Here is a 13,479-nt window from a genome sequence, read left to right on the forward strand (position 1 = left end):
CTGTTTGGCATATCTCACCTAAATCTTTTCCTGGGTAATTGCAGCCCATGGCTTTGGCAAATATACCATTTGCCACTAATGGTTAATCAAGAACTGAAAATGGAAGGTATTGAATAGTGTATATATTCCCTTTCCCATATAAGTAAAGTTAGTTTTAATAATTAGTTTAATGAATTAATCAAACACTTAGATGGATATATATTATATTGGATAGATATCTTACCCACTAGCATTTGTCTTATAATAGAGTTATTACTATATAATTTTAATTATTCACCTGATTGTTTAAGTATATTAAGCTAATGTGGATTAATAAATCCTGTGCATCCAATTGTCAAGTTGAAGAATTTTTTTATTAGTCATCTCTGATTGATGATATAGAAAACAACTCCATTTGCAAATTTCCAAATAGACTTATTTGGCTTTATCATATAAAAGGAATCTCTCTTGTTGAAAAGATAAGATAATTATTTTTTATATAAAAAACTTGACAAATATTAAATCTGATTATATAAATCAATTGAATTAAAACATATATATTATCTATTAAATTTTTTTTAATATATCTTGTTTGACTACACATTATTGCAAGTGCATAATGTTAATTATTTATGATAAAAATGTGAGATGTGAGAGATCAATAATTAAGTTCATTGAATTTATTTTTTTATGTGAATGCAACCAGACTACATGATGCATCCTAGAGTCTACTCTAGAATATTTATTGATTAAGAAAATTATAATCAGAAGTTCAAAATCAAACAAGCATCAAAAGCACATATATATATATATATAATCACTAGATTTTTCATATTTATAAATCCATTAATCATAAAGTTTTTGGATTTGATGAGATGCCTTAAATCATCCAATTACTAACAAAAGGGTATATGCCAAATTTTCAAGATTTTGAATGCTTAAAAATAATCATAATTTAATTACAACAAATAGTGGGATCACATGAAATCATCAATCAACTTGCAAGGGAATCTCCAAATTAATCTGCCTTTCATTTTTAATTTTTGTACTAAAATCATGTACTAGCTATGGCTTTGTACTAACCCTATATACATAATCTTCAATATTATAATAGAGTTTAATTTATGGTAAGATTTGCTTTGAAATTGCTCTCTTTCACTAATTTGCTTGCTTCGTCACAAACCCAAAAAGCATTGACTTTAAAGCTACATGTTTTTTCATTTGCACCCAAAAAGTGAAAAAAAAAAAACATGAAATGTGGTGTTTGATCAAAACTCTTCATTTAAGAATATGTAGGAAGGGCACTTTGTTAGAAGCCTATTATTGGGCACAAAGAAAATTTTGAATTGATAATGGCGAAATTGACTCTAGGTAAAGAAATATTCTAATGGCTCGTGAAACATGATTTATTCATGAGAGTTGATGATGAAAATTAATCAAATATGAAATATGAGTTTTAATTCAATTGATTTATGTATTTATTTTTAAAAATAACATCTAATATAGTTGAAAATCAAATTTTAATATTTATAATTTTATTTATTTTTAAATTATAATTTTTTTTTTGTAAAAAAAAATTAATCCAAATGGAGAAGAAATAAATGTTATGTTTGTAGTTTGTAGGTCCACTTAAGGATGAATTATTTATTCAAGCATTTATATTGTTTTTATAGGATCCTCTCCTTCAATCTTAGCTTCAAAATAAAAATTTCAAGATGCTTGAAAATTCAGGCTACTTCGATTTTATTTTTTTTAAATTGTTCATCAATTGGTTGTGTCATGGTCACATAAAAAGAGGTGATTAGTACTCTTTTGTCTCCTATTCCATTTAATTACTTGCAACTGTATTTTAGTTGTAAGATTTTAATTTCTTTTGATAAATTAAAATTATAAGATATAGTCAAATAAATATTATTAAGCAAAATCTACTTAATTTTGCCTACTTTAATAGTTTGGACCAACAAAAAAAAAAAAAAAACTCTTTTTTTAAAAGTTCCAGTTCTATGATTATTAATCCAGAAAAGGAAGCAAATTCATTTGTAATTTGAAAATGAAAAAAAAAAAAAAAAAAAAAGCAATGAATGAGGACATGGCCACCACAAATGTCTCATTCAATTGAAGGACCTCAACCACTAATTATAGCTAATAACATAGTATGCATGTATCACATCAAGCGTTTTAAGGGGGAGAAAAAAAAAGTTTCAATTTGACAATCGAATGGAAAATAAACAATCGTTGAATATATAAATGTAGATGTTACATCATAAGTAGATCATAAGTAGATTTTACGATAATAGGATAATAACCTAGTAACACATGCTCTTTGCTTCTTTTATCAGTAAAAAATGCCTTTACTTTTTCACTGTAACATATAAAAATATATATATGAAAAAATATTATAAAAAAAACAGAGGTTGGTGAAAAAAAAAAGGTAAGATTACATCATAGATCATAATCCAAGTTCAGAACTTCAGCAATTGTTGAATGTCTAATGTGTAAAGCACTTTCATATCTATGTTTCTTGTAATAATTAATGCTTTCATATCTTTGTTTCTTGAAATAATTAATGTCACTGATTTTGAAACCGAAACATAGGTTGATAGTTGATTTTGTTTTTGAGTGTTTTAGAAATATTTTTTTTAAATTAATTAACATAGTATTTATAATAATATTTCTTATATTTAAAAATATTTTTCTGATATAAGAACTTTAAAATTATATTAAGAGGTTGGTTAGCAGATTTTTTTACATAAAAAAAAAAAAAAAAGTGCGGTTCTTGCTTGGTAGAGTGTGCAGGTGAAGGAACAAAAGTATAAAAAAGACAGTTCAACTAATGATCAGTGGCTTTTTAATGGGACAAAAGAAAATACTGAAAAGAAAAAGTGGGTTGTTTTCCTCAAAAAGAAAACCTGCTTATATTCAGAGCAGGATCATGCTTTACCACGAAGCAAAACACATCAAGCAGATGCTATTGGCTTGTTTCAACAATGAAAACGCCATGGAAACCATGAAAGAAAAGGGACCATGTTTCTCTCAAAGTACGATTTCATCATTAAATTATCCCAAAACCAAATCGTGTAGAATACTTAAATGTAACTATGACATAAAAGGCAAGAGAACATGATGAACCTTCTTCATCCATCTTCAATAAACCAGACATCATTTTGATATAAAATGAGCGAACTTATGGAACACAAGTCAGCAACTTTGGCCATGTAGTAGTACATAACTACAAACTGAAAGAAAACAAGAAAAGAAAATTCCCAAAATTTGTATTCTTGATGTTGAGGGCAGAGGTAAAGAGTGCTGAAATCTGCTTGATAAGAATACGGACTATATCTTAGCCAACAGGTTGACAAATGTGTAGCTGAATGTGATTAAACCAATAGCAGCTTCACTCAATGTGTGTGTGTGTGTCTATATAAATATATATATATATATATATATATATATATATATCCGAGAACAAAAGATCAAACCACTGCGAAACAAGCCAGAGCTTCTTGGACTGGTATTCATGCTATATCTGCTACATGCTAGAATACAAAGCTTGAAAATGTGAATGTTGTCATATGAAATCTGCAGAAACTGGACCAAAAAATAAGTCCAACTGCATCCATTCCAAAACAATAGTCAAATGTATAAAACTATTGTAAACCAAATGGAGTTCTCACTCTAGCTTAGATGCCATAAAAGACTTTCACAGGACAAAAATGTAACTAGTAGTAAGTAAAAAATAACACAAAAAGGTCAAGGCTAAACTGAAAATCACTCTAGCAATGCTTTCAAGAACTGCTCATTGCCCAAATTTACATATTCCACGACGATTTTCAGTAAAAGAATCACGAATGGACTGGAGCATGGAACACACGGCAGGAACAGTGCCCAAATTTTCATCTTGCTCCTACAAAGTTAATTAAAGCTTTCTTTAAGAATATCTTAGACGTAAATTTGAATTTGTTTGCGTTTGTGTGTGTGTGTGTGTGTGTGTAAGAGAGAGAGAGAGAGAGTTATTATTACCACTTCAGAAAGACGCTCATCAAAACCCATAGAATTTGAGTTGCTGGGCATGAAAATTTTTCTGTAAGCTGTTCTCAGACTCCTAATCTAGAACCTTGCCCAAAAAGAAAAAAGTACAGCACTTTTAAACAGGTGACCAAATTAAATCGAGTTATAAAACAATGTAAAAAATTTATCTCCATTTATCAAGGGTATAGAATATAAATGATTAACAACCCAACCAGCCATGAAAAGGCAGAAGTTCACTACCCAATGTCATTATTGTGCTAAAATAAAATTCCAAAAGGCTGCCTGTAGCATCCTCCAAGCAATAAAAAGATAATAGGGACTAGCACTCATATACAGGTTCCTTGCAAATTCTATACATTATGGTGTTTAAAAAATTGAACATCCAGATAGTAAATATTGATTTGAAAAGCAAGGAAGCAAATGTGAAATTGAAACTAGAATAATCTTGATAGATTACAGCAAAACTCGAAATCTAATTAGTTCCCACTTAATATCACTAATCTATTATAGGATAAGTTAATCTTACCATGTCTGTCATTTCTATACATTTACCCAATCAAATTTTCTAGTTTTGGAGTTTAGACTCCATAACATGCAATTTGGAGAAAGGCATACCATAATAATGCTTTCAGACTTATTACAGTAAACATATTAAATCATAAAAAGGTGATATATTTAGAAACTTCAACACAAATGCTACTCAAGAAACAAAGGTAGAAATAAAAACAGAAGTAAATGCAACTTTGAATAGTTTTCTGAAATTTCACCTACATACCATGTTGGTAGCCAAAAACCTCAAGCAAACTTCAAAAGACCATGATATGCAATTTTAAATGATGGAAGACCACATTAACAAAAAGGATCTTTTTGCAGTTTTTTCCATCCTACACTTATAATATGATGGAACTAAACTATAAATCAATCAGAATAAAAGTTGAATCTTTCCACCAACCTCTGTGACATGGAATCCACGACGACGAAGACCCTCCAAATTCAAACCACGAAGCTCAGCTCTCCCTCCAGACACCATCATGTATTTTGGAACATCTTGTGAAACCTTCGTGCATAGATATGCATATAAGGAAATCTAGTTGAATTTTGTTGTAAATGCAAAGGAATGTCTGAAAGTCTTCTGCTATATGATTAAGCTGCCCTAAAGGTCGATTATACAACTAGTGGACTTATTTAGCATCTTTTTGCAGTGTAGGGCACATATAGAACTAAAGGTCATACCACAGATCCACCACCGATGAAAGAAAACGAACCAATATGACAAAACTGATGAACAACAATTGCTCCTGCAGTGTGCACATAGTCCTACATTGTAGCACTTGAATTAAAATTTAAGCAGAGACTAAAATGTAAGAGAACAGAATGACATTTTCCAGAACAAACGCTAAATGAAGGACTTACCTCCACAATGATATGGCCTGCCAAGAGAGTACTGTTAGCAAATATGTTATTGTTGCCAATTTTGCAGTCATGTGCAATATGACAAGACCCCATGATAAGATTGTTATCACCAATAACCTGATTAGACATGCTAGTTAGATAAGGAAGGATATAGCATACACCTGTTTCTGACTACAATATAAGAAATCAAATATGTGGGTATTTTTATATTCTCATCTACCGTTCTATCACTTGACTTTGAAGATCGGTGGATCGAAGTAAATTCTCTGATCTCATTGTTATCCCCCATATCAAGAAAACATTCATCCCCTAACTAAAACCACAGAAATATGATAATAAGTGGTCATATCTTTTCAAATATTTAACATTTGAAACATAGTGCACAGCTTCTATCACTTCTAACCATTAGAAGCATGCATTTGATTATGCATCAAAATCTGAAGAGGATAAGTTACCTTGTACTTCATGTCTTGGCATTTAATACCAACCACAGCATGATGCCCGATGATGCTATTGCTTCCTATTACAGTACGCCCAGGAAGATCATCACCAACCACAGCACCACTGCCTGATAAAGTTTCTAGTAATTACATAAGTTACAAATAAACTACTTAATATAATATATATTTCCAACAGCTCATAAGTCATAAAGAAGAAGAAAAAGAAAAACAACGGAAGAGAAACTCACGTCATCAAAATGCAGTGGTTCCCCAATTCTGTATTTCCAAAAATATGGCTTGACGGATGCAAGTGACATCCATTTCCTAGTTTTGCAGAAGAACCAATTGTGCAAAAAGGACCTACTGAAACACCCTGTGCCATCAATTTTGAAATTTTAGTGATGACTACAAATCGTTACGAAGAATGCAGCAATCTATACCCCAACTAATGACTAAGCAAGAACGACATGTGGAAATTTTTATTTTAACATTCCTGGCAACTACTTCAAAAAAATGAACTAAATTTAACCCTTTTTTATTCTTCTCTGTTGTTTTTACCTTGGTGTCAAAAGACAATTCGACATGCAGAAAAGAGAGAAGGGGTAGAAAAGAGCACCTGGCCAATCACAGCCTTTGGATGAACGACTGCAGTTGGGTGTATAAAGCTCGTTGCCTCCTTTGTCTCCTCAAAAACATCTGTTTCACAATCAGAACCAAAAGAGATTTAAAAAAAAAAATTTAAACTTCATAGTAAGATTCATAAAAGGAAAAAGAAAAAAAAAGGTTTACAATTAAGAGTCGAGGAGAAGCGGTGCAAAGATAGAGAGGTGAGATAAGAGCTTAAGGGCTTTCGAAACTTGAGCAGGGAATTCATGGATTGGCGCTCTAAGTCTCAGACAATGGCCGATCTTTTTCCGACCTTTTAACGTTTTTTATGTAAAAAAAAAAACACATGTGAGTTGAGATGTGAGAAGCTTCAGGCGTCGGCCGCCGCGGCCGCGATTCTTCCTGTAATCTAAAAGAGGTCTGTCCTGTCTTGTCCTCCTCCTAGATTTCATCCGTTTGTTTCGACGATAACTCGCATTTCGGTTAATCTAGACCGTTCGTTTATCTGACCAGATGCTCGATGTACGTGGATTTTTTTTTTTTAAAGCAAAAAGAACCCATTTCCCTTAATTATTTGGGCCAATGGGTCCTCTCAACTTAACTTAAGGCCCAAAATTTACTTATGGCCCTAGATAAAAGCCCAAAAATAGATAACACAGAATTCTGCAATTCTGACAAAATATGGGTTTTTTTTTTCTTTGCATGTGAAAACATATAATCTGCACCGTTGAATTTTGTATGAAGGTAATTTTTTACTGCTGGTATAATATAATTGAATTTCTGACAATAAGCACTCTCCGTTAATTTTTTTTTTTTAAATGAAGAAGCTGAGCTTGAAATAAGTACGTGAAAATTGACATGATTCAGTGTAAACAAAAAGCAGCAAATGCAATTAAATATTAATTTAGATGATATGTACATTAGACAGATAGACATGTAAAGTTCTTCTCCCTGAATTAAGTAAATAAGACTTTAGAAGTTAAGGATAAATTATAAATAAAAAAAAAAGGGCAAATGCAGTAAAACTATGTTTCATCTCTAAAAAAATAACGGTAAAAATTGGGCATAAGAGAGAAAATTTATGTAATTTACAAAATATTCACTCAAATTTACAGCCATATGAATCTATACCATAGTTAATGACAAAAGGTGACATTGTTTCCAAATAATATTTGCCCCAGCCCTCCTTGACTCTTCAAGAGTGAGCTGCGTATCTACTCTTTGTGCACTGTAGCTACCAATATCTTTCTGCCTAAATCAAGATCCGATCACGCAAAGGTAGGCATTGCTTATGAATATGCAGCAGATATTCAGTCCACATGATTCAGCAATTCATGGATTGATAGTCGAGTTTGTGATTACGTCCCCCTCCAACATCCGAAGCACCTTCAGTATATACAAGAGTGAGTTAACTGTAAATTGTGAAAGATTAACATGGAATGTTTATAAGAATCGGCAAGTTGTTTCAACAAGCAAGTGAAGTTTGATAGGCTCATAACCAACTACTGTAAAGAAAGGATCTTTCAACTAGTAATTGTTAAACATGAAATGCAAACCAGGTTTGTAGCAAAAACTGCTGAAAGAACTAGCAGTGTCACAGAGCAACATAGCCAGCAGACAAAACAATAAGATGCACATACACATCTAGAAGTTCTCTTTCAGAGTTTCAGTAATATTGGCGTTAGGTGAGATTTTTCACCGTTTTTGCTATGATCGTGGAAACAATGATGACCTAATAAATGTTTTTTAGAAGGGATTTTATGATGTAAATTCCAATTTCCCAACCTGAGACATGCGAGGCCTTGAATGAGGATTCCGCCTGATGCACAAGGAAGCACAGTGCAGCATGCCGTAAACCTCTTGCTCCGCATAGCAGTTCCTCAAGCGAGGGTCAACAAGTTCGCCAATGGCATGACTTTCTAGTAAAGGGCGTGCCTGCTCCAAATTTGAAACAGTGAGAAAATCAATTTATGATAAATTTTAAAGTAATAATTGCTCAAGAAAATTATACAATTAGTATCAAGAGACAAGATAAAATAGAAGGTGATCTGTTGATCCTCTTATGACAAGAAGTAAATCTAACTTTTATCAAAGAACTCTGCAATTACCAATCTACAAAATTATAACCTAAAATCAAGTCAGACTCGTACCCATTCTGTAAGGCACTGCTGTCCCTTTGGTCGATTGATGTCCATAGCTTTTCGTCCAGTGATGAGCTCTACCAATACCACCCCAAAAGAGTAAACATCAGCTTTTTCTGTAATTTGGCCACTTTGGGCATATTCTGGAGCTAAATACCTGTCAAGAAGAATGTTTTCCTGAATAAATTTGTCTTTGCTAGATGATAAAGCAACAAGGAAAAATAAGTTATATAGGTGTACCCGAATCTTCCAATTATTCTAGTTTCCACTCCCCTGTCTCCATCTGGCTGCCACCTTGCCAAGCCAAAATCTCCAACCTAAATGATCCAGAAGCAATAGTCAGTTTGCAGTCCCTTTTAAGGCACATACTATATGTGCCTTTTGTTTCATACAGAAAGAAGAACATTCACACTTGAATGGGCCATGCAACAAGGACAAAATACAGCTGGTTAAATCAAATTTGAAAATTTGTTCACATAGAGCTTAGAAGACGTGACATACTAAAGGTTCAAAATCATGGGTGACAAGGATATTGTTAGGCCGCATATCACGGTGTACTATACAACCAACTCTGCATTCTTCATGAAGGTATCTTAATCCTCTAGCTGCTCCAACAGCAATCTTTTGCCTTGCAGACCATTGCAACGTATCATGATTATGCCCTGAAAACTTTCAATGTCATGGTTAAGTTGCCTATTCAGAGGAGTAGTTATCAATGATCATTAAGGACAACAAACATGTTAGACTCATATACAACTTGCTCCAATTTGAGGACCAAACAACATTTCCCATTTAAGGAAGTTTTGACCAGTGATAGTAAATAATTGCATACACTTCAACCAAAGTTATCCACGAAATAAATAAGTTGTGACAAAATTATAATGGTCTTACCTCGAAAGGCAAATCTTATGTAACTACACACACCAATCCCCAATATATAGTCAACAGAAAATAAAAATATTCATTCAAAGTCATGACTTTAGGAGATTCCCAGTAAACTCATGTTAGTCAATGGAACAATAGTTTCGAAGTTGGTCAAACTGAAAAAGCGTGATAAACATTTCAATTTCAATTCATAAGCAGAGAGGAAAATCTCCCTTGATTTTCTAGCAATTTGCTCACATAGCAGTTTCATGATCAAGATCAGCAAGCTATAACATAAATTAGGTAGAAGGAACTTACCATAAAGGTGAGAATCCAGAGAACCATTACAAATGTACTCATAAACTAGCAATCTTTTTCCATCCTCGATGCAGAACCCAATTAGCATCACAACATTGCGATGCTGTGCACAACTTAAAACCTCAACTTCTGAGCAAAATTCTAGATCACCTTGAGAACTAGCCAACTTATGTTGCTTCACAGCAACCACCTGACCATTTGGTAAGATCCCTCTATGAACAGAACCAAATCCACCTTCAGCCAAGAAATTCAATTGTGAAAAGCCATTTGTAGCATGTTCCAATTCAACATAAGTGAACCACCTTGGAGGGTGCCCAAACACAGGGGCCTTGTGCCGACATATTGAACATAATGGAGGAGGTCCAGGAGGAGCATTTCTTGACAGTGAGATAGCTTCCCTGACACTTTTGCTCACCTTCAGATCAAGCTTATAATTAAGGACCCCGACATCAGGTTCTCTATTCAATGCAGATAATTTCTCTAACAAAATGCTATGAGTTGAAGTTAGAGATGAATCATTCAGTCTCTGTAAACCCTTGCCAAGATGCTTAGGGTCAGTGCCAGAATTATGAATGTCAGCCATCCATGGATGGAAATATGATCTTGTTTTAGGAGGATCTAGCTCACTGTCAGAGTCTGAATCAGATTCAAACAGATTTTGGCTTTCTTCAGTTACAAATGAATAATCTTTCTTCAAGCTCTCATATAATCCAGGGAGGAAAAATGGTGAGGCCCCTGGATCTGAGCTTGATATTGATGAAGTTCCAACATCAGTAGCTGTCAGGAATGATTCATGATCGGGACTACTGACAGGAGTCACAAATGGCCCTTTAGTTTCATCTAACTGGTCATGCTTGCTTTTCTTATGTTTAGGAGATACTTCTGACTCAAATGATAACGGCCAAGCCACATCAGGTGCCACGCTCGGTGATCCAACCAAATTCAATCGGAGAACCTTTGGCTGAGATCGCTTCATGACCACAAGATTGCATTGCAGCTCTTCCAAGCAGTGTTTCTTCTCATGTTTTAAGCTTCTGTGAAAGGATTAGAAAGCAATTATAACAATAATTAATTGAACAAATAGAAGAACTGAAAGGAAACTAAAGTCAAAAGGAAGTTTCAGAACAAGATAATGTTGTCCGCTAAACAAATGAGTTAACTAAGACCTTGTGATATTTCAATAATCACACAGCCAAAAGCAAGCCTTTAGCTAGAAAGCAGAATGTGATACATCATGCAAGAGGACAAAGTTTACATTGTATATATTACTTATCCAATATAACCCAGTTGGATTGAGCTTTCTTGGCTTCATCAGTCACAATTCCATACGGTGATCCAGGCACAATTTTTATCCGGATCTTTACCTGTAAACAGGAACTTAAAAACTGAATACTAGGAAAGAAGAATTTAAAAACTAAAGAAACATCTGAAAATAAAGTAATCCACTAACCTTCTCTGGGTCATAAACATCCTGTAACTGAAAAATCAATTGGGAGCATGAATCTTCAATATCTTGTTTTTTATCTGAATCAGTCCCCGAGAGAGACTTCCAATGACCACTGGTGCAATCACTGGTAAATCTTGAAATCCCCCATATCTTTTTACCTGAGAATGTACTGGATTCTAATGAGTTATCAACAGCAAATATTATGAAGTGAATATAACAAAGAAGCAATACGCTTAAACCACATTTTCAGCTGTAGCAATTATATATAACTGAACCTGATAATTGCATATTAAGCTGATAAGAAAGTATACTGAACATAATCTTAGCCTAAAGGCCTTGAGCATTTTCACCCTGATAATAGGTCAATTAATTTCAATAATGTTCTTTCTTTTGAACCATGCATGCTAAGTGGTCATTTATAATCTGTGAAGCAACTGTATCAAACACAGAATGAAGAGGCTAACATTAATAGTTGTGAGCCAACCAACAGCCAAGTTCAACAAAGGAAGAAAGGAACATTATACAAATTCACAAGTTCTCTACTATTTACTCAAATTAAGTGAAATTAAAAGACATCGCCAATTTTCAGTAACAGAAAGAATTCAATAGTTTTCCCGTGTCTTAGGGCTCATTTTCATTTTCCACTGCAATATTTACAATGACAAAGGACAAGATCATCAATAGGTTCTCCAAAACTTCTTCCTAATGCACTGCAATATTTTGTTGCAATGATTGCATCTTGCCACTTGTAAGACTTAAAGGTTTCAAGATCCAAACCTGGCAAAATCTCTATGCACTGAAATATATGCTTTAAGCCCTAGATCATCTAGCAATAATTCTTTCTTTAAACAGAAGAAAGTGATGTAGAACAAATTTGTTCTTAAATGAATGAAAGAGAATCCAGTGCAACTTAGCTCTTGTGTATATAATTCTACTAGATGACTCCTCTAATCCCCAAAATCTGCTCTATGAATTCTATCATCATTCAAAAAGTAAGGGGAAAACAAATAAAAGTGAAAGAATAAGTGTTCGTGAGGAAAAGTAAGTTACTTGAGGAGTAGGCAGGAATAACCACGAGCAGCTTAATGCAATCCCCAGCCTGGACAACATGAGTCAAAGCCCAGACCAGAGCAGTCCTGGGGATTTCCCTTGCCGCTTTAACAGCCACAACCACTACCTTGCCAACCAAGTCTGAGGTACCCTTCTGTTTCATCTCTAAAGCCAGCTAGAAACTAAACCCCTAAACACCTTCCACACACCCCATAATCAAAACCCACATCCCATTTCTCCATCAAAACAAAACTCTTGATAAAAAAAGACTGCAGTTTTGCTGATTCACAATAACCAAGATGCCTTTTTTTTTCTTAGAGGTGCCCAGAAGAAAAGTTTGATTTGAAAAAAGAGAAGCAGATGGGGACGTGCACTTCAAGAACTTTTATCAAATCAAGTAAGCGCTTTTTCTTAAAAAGGACGTGTCAAGACTCTAGCTATCAAGTCCATCTTTTTTCTCTCTCAAAAGACAGCTTTGGAAGCAATGAAGGAACATGTATCAGTTCTCGCAAGAACAAGCTCAGCTTTCTTTCACAGAAACTGAGGTTGCCTTTTCTTTTAGTTCATTTAACGTGCGTGAGCTTTCTTTTAGAAGCAGAATTTTGATTCTTGTGAAACAAAGCGGGTGGCCTAATTTAAGAAGCCTTCTTATCAACTGGTTAAGCTTTTTACATTTTTACCTCCTGCTTTCAACAAAATTACAAGAAAGGGTAATTGGCAGTATATTATACAAATTACAAACGACAGCAAGAAACGGGCTATGTTAGGAAAGGACGAACGTTTAATATTAAACCACAAGTAATCATGTAAAAAATTAGCTGCATGATTGAAGGATGGCTTTCCCTTTCCCGTCCCCTTTCCCTTTCTATCTCTCTTCCCAAAAAAAATGAATTTTTAAATGAAATTAGAAACTTTCCATGAAGTCCTCAAATGTGGACTTTTTTCTATTTGGTCTCAAATATGAACTTCACCAAGCAATGTAATTTGATCCTTTTCTTTTAGACATAAAGTTGAGAGTAGGTATTGGGAGGAAGAATAACTCTTTAACAGTTTTGAATCTGTTAGTAGTGTTTGGTCATTTGCCTTACCTTCCATTTATTTTGGTAAAGACTAGATTTAATACTAAATTCTTTTGGAAACAACAAAAAATATACTTTAAGACTATTGGAATTTCCCAATTTGTTATTTGCGA

The 13,479-nt window shown here is 33.7% G+C and overlaps 2 protein-coding genes across 11 annotated transcripts; both read right to left on the reverse strand.

Moving 5' to 3' along the window:
* Window positions 1–3,263: 3,263 nt before the first annotated feature.
* LPXA (bacterial transferase hexapeptide repeat-containing protein) lies at window positions 3,264–6,982 on the reverse strand. 10 transcript variants are annotated; one of them, XR_016326666.1, is made up of 11 exons: window positions 6,651–6,982; window positions 6,478–6,557; window positions 6,110–6,234; window positions 5,877–5,985; window positions 5,642–5,734; window positions 5,422–5,538; window positions 5,242–5,325; window positions 4,961–5,065; window positions 4,000–4,093; window positions 3,752–3,883; window positions 3,462–3,558 (listed from the first exon to the last, which is right to left on the reverse strand). XR_016326666.1 is itself a non-coding variant. In XM_089742108.1 (11 exons), exons 1-10 carry the CDS (start codon window positions 6,733–6,735, stop codon window positions 3,776–3,778), a joined length of 993 nt encoding a protein of 330 aa, XP_089598234.1. In that variant the 5' UTR covers window positions 6,736–6,982; the 3' UTR covers window positions 3,462–3,558; window positions 3,752–3,775. The 10 variants fall into 10 exon arrangements, 7 of the variants coding, with proteins under 7 accessions (XP_022754900.2, XP_022754902.2, XP_022754903.2 ...); XM_089742108.1 differs by having other exon boundaries at window positions 4,000–4,086; XM_089742107.1 differs by having other exon boundaries at window positions 3,742–3,883; window positions 4,000–4,086.
* Window positions 6,983–7,526: 544 nt separating this feature from the next.
* Window positions 7,527–12,910, reverse strand: LOC111303124 (inactive protein kinase SELMODRAFT_444075-like). The gene is made up of 9 exons (XM_022899170.2): window positions 12,288–12,910; window positions 11,241–11,395; window positions 11,060–11,154; window positions 9,791–10,824; window positions 9,110–9,270; window positions 8,849–8,925; window positions 8,618–8,765; window positions 8,253–8,402; window positions 7,527–7,853 (listed from the first exon to the last, which is right to left on the reverse strand). Exons 1-9 carry the CDS (start codon window positions 12,448–12,450, stop codon window positions 7,800–7,802), a joined length of 2,037 nt encoding a protein of 678 aa, XP_022754905.2. The 5' UTR covers window positions 12,451–12,910; the 3' UTR covers window positions 7,527–7,799.
* Window positions 12,911–13,479: the final 569 nt, after the last annotated feature.

This window comes from Durio zibethinus, chromosome 13 (genome assembly GCF_047325235.1).
Source record: "Durio zibethinus cultivar Kanyao isolate XHJ-2024 chromosome 13, ASM4732523v1, whole genome shotgun sequence".
NCBI lineage: Eukaryota > Viridiplantae > Streptophyta > Magnoliopsida > Malvales > Malvaceae > Durio > Durio zibethinus.

What these genes read in the sequence shown, in the direction of transcription:
- LPXA (XM_022899165.2), bottom strand. Translation starts at nt 6,735, where the DNA reads ATGAATTCCCTGCTCAAGTTTCGAAAGCCCTTAAGCTCTTATCTCACC. An exon ending in CAGGCCATATCATTGTGGAG is followed by an intron (nt 5,326 to 5,421) that starts GTAAGTCCTTCA and finishes GCTACAATGTAG; the next exon opens with GACTATGTGCACACTGCAGG. An exon ending in TCATCGGTGGTGGATCTGTG is followed by an intron (nt 5,066 to 5,241) that starts GTATGACCTTTA and finishes CTATGCACGAAG; the next exon opens with GTTTCACAAGATGTTCCAAA.
- LOC111303124 (XM_022899170.2), bottom strand. Translation starts at nt 12,450, where the DNA reads ATGAAACAGAAGGGTACCTCAGACTTGGTTGGCAAGGTAGTGGTTGTG. An exon ending in CCCATGATTTTGAACCTTTA is followed by an intron (nt 8,926 to 9,109) that starts GTATGTCACGTC and finishes TGGATCATTTAG; the next exon opens with GTTGGAGATTTTGGCTTGGC. An exon ending in AGCAGTGCCTTACAGAATGG is followed by an intron (nt 8,403 to 8,617) that starts GTACGAGTCTGA and finishes AATTTGGAGCAG; the next exon opens with GCACGCCCTTTACTAGAAAG.